This window comes from Rhododendron vialii, chromosome 4a (genome assembly GCF_030253575.1).
Source record: "Rhododendron vialii isolate Sample 1 chromosome 4a, ASM3025357v1".
NCBI lineage: Eukaryota > Viridiplantae > Streptophyta > Magnoliopsida > Ericales > Ericaceae > Rhododendron > Rhododendron vialii.
The window spans coordinates 8,537,984-8,543,874 of record NC_080560.1 but is presented as its reverse complement, the minus strand read 5'-3'; the positions used below and the strand labels follow the sequence as shown (position 1 = coordinate 8,543,874).

The window sequence follows — 5,891 nt, the reverse complement described above, 5'->3', positions numbered from 1 at the left end:
AACTAGATCAGCATACTAGCCCCTAAAAGTATGCTTGGAGTGATTTGGATTTACGCCAATCCACACATTTTTTAAGATTCCAAGACCCCTAGATGGCTAACTTCTCTAAAATGTCAAGTTCCTTTATACCACTTTCTTGTGCTTCTGACCACTACCATCTTGCCCATATACACCTTTACTGTTCTGCCAGTGATGTACCGGAACTGATTTGTTTCCATTTGTTCTACTGGTAGCACCAGTCACGGAAAATTCAGGACATTTATTTAGGGCTTAACGCGATAAAGATGATAATTGAACAAGGTCTGCATGTCTGAGATGTATCTGACTCAATTCATATTTTCTACTTGTGCTGTTTGATGATAAAAACCACGAAAAAGCTATTTGCACCGACGGTCGTACCGACGGCCACCGGACGGCCGATCCGAGCTGTCCAAAAATTGTTTAAAAAAAAACCGAGGGGGCTTACGCAAGAATCAATGACATCCGATGTGTGTAAGGTGCTTGATCTGAACATTCTTTTTTCGTGTATATATGTATAAATCGGCCGTCCGGTGGCTGTCGGTACTGTTTCCTACGGAAACCGTCGGTGCAAATAGTAGTACTCTAAAAACCACCCGTATTTTGGTTGGCTTAAGGAAAATTCATGCCCATCTGTTATTTTACTGAACACCACGTTCACGTTTGTATACATACAGTCATGCATACATGGAAGTTATCCTACGGAGATATAGAAGGTAGTAATTGTGTGTGGTGAGAATGCGCACCTTTGACAGGTTTGGGTGGTTATATGTGAAATCGTCACTATCCTAGATTTGCCTCGTGATGTGACCATAGTGTTAAATATCGGCCGGTACGAACCGTATCGGCCAATTCGTACCGAAATTTGAGAGTTCCAGTTCGGATATAGGCCGGTATAACGGGGAGACTGAAAATCACAGGTGAACTGGCCATTTTCCGGTACGCATCGGTTTGTAGGAAAAAAACGTTTTCAGGAAGAAAAAAAGGGGGAAAAAAGGAAGAAAAAAAGGGGAAAAAAAAAAAGGTTTCGGAATTTTAGCAAAACATGGGCTTAACCGTAGTGCGTGCGCGAGGCTCAAAATCCGGATTTGCACCCCACCTGCGCGAATAACTTGTGATGTGCACCCAATTAATTGGTTTCTAAATCAATTTTCCAAATTGCCACCCATTTTCCTGAGCGCGCAAGACCTCTTCCTAAGTCCTCATTCACAAACCTACTAAAGTGCAAATTCATTTAAAGTAGATAGAAGTTTTGTAACTTGTCAATGTGGGACTAGAGAAAAGTAAGCCAATATTGGGGGCAAAAGCAGCAAAAGCTTATTTTTCAAGTTTTATATATGTTGCTGATGATTTTTAAAAATTCACGACCGCGACACCTGATTCCCGCGATGTATCACCGATACGTCCCGATACCGATATACGGCGATCGATACCGCGATTTAAAACTATGGATGTGACTGATGGTGGTTATATGTGAAATTGTTGCTATCCTAGATTTACATAGGGACAGCTGCCGAGTTTTAGCTCTGCGGTGACAAAAATGTGGAAAATTTTTTTGGCATACAAAAGACTAAATTTGGCATAAAAAATTGAATTTATGTACAATTGCAAAACATGAAGTCAAGTAAAGAAATAAAACAAATTGTAACATTTTGATGTACTTTAACAATAGCTCTAATACAAATAAATATGATTAACATCTTATGGACCCCTAGTTTTGTTAAATTATCTTTAATTAACGTCATTATTTTATCAAGATAAAAAAATGCATGAATTTTTTTGCCGGCTGAGATTCTAGTAAAAGTTCGGTACGGGTATGCCCGGTCAGCTGATAGAAGTCGCCATTTTTTTGGCTGGTACGAATAACCAAATAAAACCCCAATATTGGAACCTGCCGTTTCGCTTGCAACATCAAGCTGGAGCTCGTATTGTTTGCAGCTGATATCGTTGGAGAGCCCAAAAATCTGTTGCCAAAGTCGCCAAAAGTCAAATTTGGTTTTCAGTAGTACCAAAATTATGGGGAGAATGGGAGATCTTCCCTCCCTAAAGAAAGAGTCCCAACCATATCAATGATCCATGGAGGTAGGAGAAGAGGAGGAGGAGAGGAGAAGAAGGGGGAGGGGGAAGAGAGGGCTGAGCTGCCGAGGGAGGGAAGAAAGAAACCGGGGTGGCTGCTCTCTCTCTCTCTCTCTGCTCCCACGAGAGGAACCGTTTGATCTTTAACAAGAAAACACGAGTTGAAATAGCCTAAAGCACTTCAGAACCATGCTTTTTATTACGAGGAAACAGAGCATATCACACAACGGAGAGAATGTAATGTGCACACAATTGGGAACAACATATACCTCCAGACAGGTCTAGCGACCTATTCTTCTGGTTCAGGTGAGGGAAACAAATTAACGGCTGTGTCACCTGGCAACTTTGGCTTCGGAAAGCTTTTAGTGAGTCTATACGTGGTTTAACTCTCACCTATAAATGTCATCAGTTTTTTTGTTGAGTCAGTTCATATGGGATCTTATTCCAGTTTTAACCGAGTCTCTCACTACGGTGGGATTGGACCATGGATTACCCTGTTCATTGCACTGAATACTGAGCCATAAAAGGAACTACGAATACAAAACTGCAAGAGTGAAAGTGAAGGAGCAACTGATGTTCAAGAACAAGGAGGAGAAGTTAGAAATTGATTGATAGGGAGAGGAATGAGGTTGGTGCTCAGTGGAAAGGAGATGTCATTCGACAAAAGTAAGGTACTCAATCGGCACTATCCTCGTTGTGGCCACTCTCAGGTTCAACTCTGCCAACCATATATATTACTGGGAAGAAAATGAATATGGCTCTGTATTGTGAGAGAATGACTTGTCTTGTAAAGCGAAAAATAAGTACTTAAAATTTAAGAGCCTTAGCGGAACAGAGCCTAAGTATGTAAAAACACTTTTGATATTATCAGTATACCATTAAATGCAAATTTCTTGGTTTTTATTGGAATAACCCATAGGTGAATGATGGACAACACCTCTGTATCTACTCAATTATTCACTTAATTTCCACTCATGCTCCAATAAAACAAAACACAAATTGATGAATTTGGATAAAAAATAAAGACTCCCTTAACCATTCACCACTGCACAGTGCTTCCTGATCTCTCCTACCGATCCGGTCTTGACTTCAACCCTCCCCATTTTCTCCATGGCCAAAGCGAATTCGGCGTAGAAATCCTTGAGAGATCCCTTGAGTAACTGGGTAATGAAAGCTTTGGTGGTGGAGCTGGTTGTCAAAGCAGCATCAGATTGAAACAGGCCCCTTCTCTTGGTTAGAAGGGTGTAGTAGTCAAGATCAAACGTCCTGAAACTCCCCGGATCCATCTCCACAATGGTGGTGGTGTCGTTGGCTGTCTTGCATTTTCTGGCCTTGAGGTTTGCTGCGTATTCGCTGTCTAGAGCTGGATCTTCATCCCCCACCCCGGTGAAGTTGTATAGACGGTTTGAGAACGATGAGCAGTGGGCAACCCCAATTGTGTGAGCGCCTGATAAAAAGAGGAACTCAGTATATCAAGCTCATAATCATAGTTACATACTAAAATCTTGAGTTTGAACTAGAAGAGCATATATGTTGAGTTTGGCTGGTTGAGCAGTCGGTCAAGTCGATCTCAGATGCCAAACGGCTTCAATCGAGCTGGGTTCAAGTAGCTCTTTTCGTTTATCAAGCCTTATTAGTGTACATGTAACTTTACCTGCAGAGTACAACGATGTGTCGATATCCATGATGTTTTCCTACTTCTCTGAAGTTATTTTTGGCTTATAAGCTGAACCAACCTTTATAAGCCAAAAAGGATATTAGCAGCGACAGAAAACATTTCACGTAAACAGCATTCGGCTTACCGGATAGTAAGACGAGATCCTTGAGATCAAGGCCCTTGTTAGCAAAATCTGTTTGTAAGGTGGAGAAGTTGCTAGTTGGTGCAGGGATATTGTTCAATGCTTCTGTAGCATTTGAGACTAACCCATCTCTTCTCCCTGTTGGCACTCTCCAAAAAGGACCTCCCTGCCAAAGTGAAAAAAAATAAGGAAACAAGTAAGTTTCTGAAAGAATTTATTGAGTGAGTTGGAGTTCTTTTTTATGCCTTTTTTTAGTTCTCACAGTGGTGACAATGGAGTCTCTTGCAACCAAGGCAATGATGTCTGCGCAAGAGACTGTTCCAGGACATTCGGCTTCCACTAAGCGCTTCACTCTGTCGATGAAGTCGAACCCTCTGATCGTTAAGTTCGGAGTAGCCGCTTTTTCGGTCTGGTTGCCCGACGCTGTTGTAGAATTTAGAAGAACAGACGCATCACACCCCTGAAAAACAACAAGAGAAAGTTAAAAAAAAGAAGAAGAAGAGTTCAACAGAGCTTTAAGAATTGGCATTGGATTCTCTGTCCTTGAAAATCTCAGTACTCTTGACGTCGCTCCTACTAGTGGAATCATGCTTCGAGATTTATCTATCAATCTAAAATCCTCGTTACATTGTGGGATTGAGACTTGGAAGCGCACTTGAAACCGTGAACAAAGATTTTGAGGACAGAGAATTCCTGATCGTCGAAGGACCCGAGACAGGAATAGAGGATGGAGGAAATCAAGATGCTTACCCTCACAAAGCAGTCATGGAAGTGCATTCTTATCAAGGCAGCTGCAAGTGAAGGAGCATTGGGGATGTGAAGTTTGACATAGTCCAGCACAATTTCCTCAGCTTTTGGGCAGCTCTTAGCATAGAAGTTCATCACTAAATCAGCATGAGAGGAGCCTAGAAATGCAAGGACGGCTAAAAGTACAATACCCAAATTGCCCATTGCCCTATGCTTGGAAGAGAACTCTTTTCCTTTTTCTTTCCTTAGTCCATAGCATGAGGGCTATTTATAGACCCTCAATCATTTGAACAATAGTGGTAGATTTTACTCAGGAAATGACTCCATCCGTCTCAAAATTTTGATATTTTGTTTTTTTTTTTTGATGTTTCATAAGTGTTGCCCATTTTGGACTTGGTCGATAAAAAAAATGAACCGTTTCTTTTTTTTGGCCTTTCATCCCATATCCAAATTGTGACACAAAAGTGGATAAAAAGTCTACATCAAAGTTCACAAAATCGTCATTGCATTCCGATCGAAAAGAAAGATGACTTTGAAGCTCAAACGTATTGAAGAGTAATGGTGATCTTATTTCTTTAGAATGTAAGATTTCCAAATAAAGACAACAATTTTGGGACGACGGACAAAGTACGTAGAAAGTGAAATATATGAATTTGATTTTTTATTTTGATAGGCTAATAAATTTTATTAGAAACTCGATAAAAGGTACATCGAGAAGGATAGAACGAGCATCATTGAAAGGAAAAACTCAATCCAATCATAATTATTCTGATTCATGCTGAGTTATGATCCACATCACACCAACTTTGAATTTACCCTATGCAATATATAACTTTTTTTGACAAAAAAAGAACAAGATTATAATTATTTTGATGTACAAATGTACAATTACAAGCATTAGGTTAAAAGAATTTCCCCCTCTAGGATGTTCTATTTTTTAGTAAGGTCCCGTTTCGTTAAAGGAAAAATAAGTATTTATTTTTAAAATTACAGTTTATGTATTATGAGAAAATGATTTGTCTCGTAAAATAAAAAATATATATTTAAAAAATAAGAACATCAGCGAAATAGGCCTAACCACGCGCCTAAGTATCTCACAAACTTTTCTAGAGAAGTGTGGCCGATAGGAAAATGGTTAGTTAGGGTTATCCTTAAAAGGTAAAGGGGAGTGAGATTTAATATCGATCGTATTCTTCCCTTGACCGAAAGTTTGTTTAAATTAATCTTCGTGCTTTTCAGCACAATAATATA

General features: G+C 39.8%; 1 protein-coding gene across 1 annotated transcript; it reads right to left on the bottom strand.

Annotated features, from left to right (window-relative positions):
• Positions 1-2,972: 2,972 nt before the first annotated feature.
• On the bottom strand, positions 2,973-4,967 carry LOC131323068 (peroxidase 3-like). The gene is made up of 4 exons (XM_058354689.1): positions 4,644-4,967; positions 4,156-4,353; positions 3,897-4,059; positions 2,973-3,541 (listed from the first exon to the last, which is right to left on the bottom strand). The coding sequence occupies exons 1-4, from the start codon at positions 4,842-4,844 to the stop codon at positions 3,126-3,128; spliced, it is 978 nt and encodes a 325-aa protein (XP_058210672.1). The 5' UTR covers positions 4,845-4,967; the 3' UTR covers positions 2,973-3,125.
• Positions 4,968-5,891: the final 924 nt, after the last annotated feature.

What these genes read in the sequence shown, in the direction of transcription:
- LOC131323068 (XM_058354689.1), bottom strand. Translation starts at nt 4,844, where the DNA reads ATGGGCAATTTGGGTATTGTACTTTTAGCCGTCCTTGCATTTCTAGGC. An exon ending in GAGACTCCATTGTCACCACT is followed by an intron (nt 4,060 to 4,155) that starts GTGAGAACTAAA and finishes TCACTTTGGCAG; the next exon opens with GGAGGTCCTTTTTGGAGAGT. An exon ending in GGATCTCGTCTTACTATCCG is followed by an intron (nt 3,542 to 3,896) that starts GTAAGCCGAATG and finishes TCTTTTTATCAG; the next exon opens with GCGCTCACACAATTGGGGTT.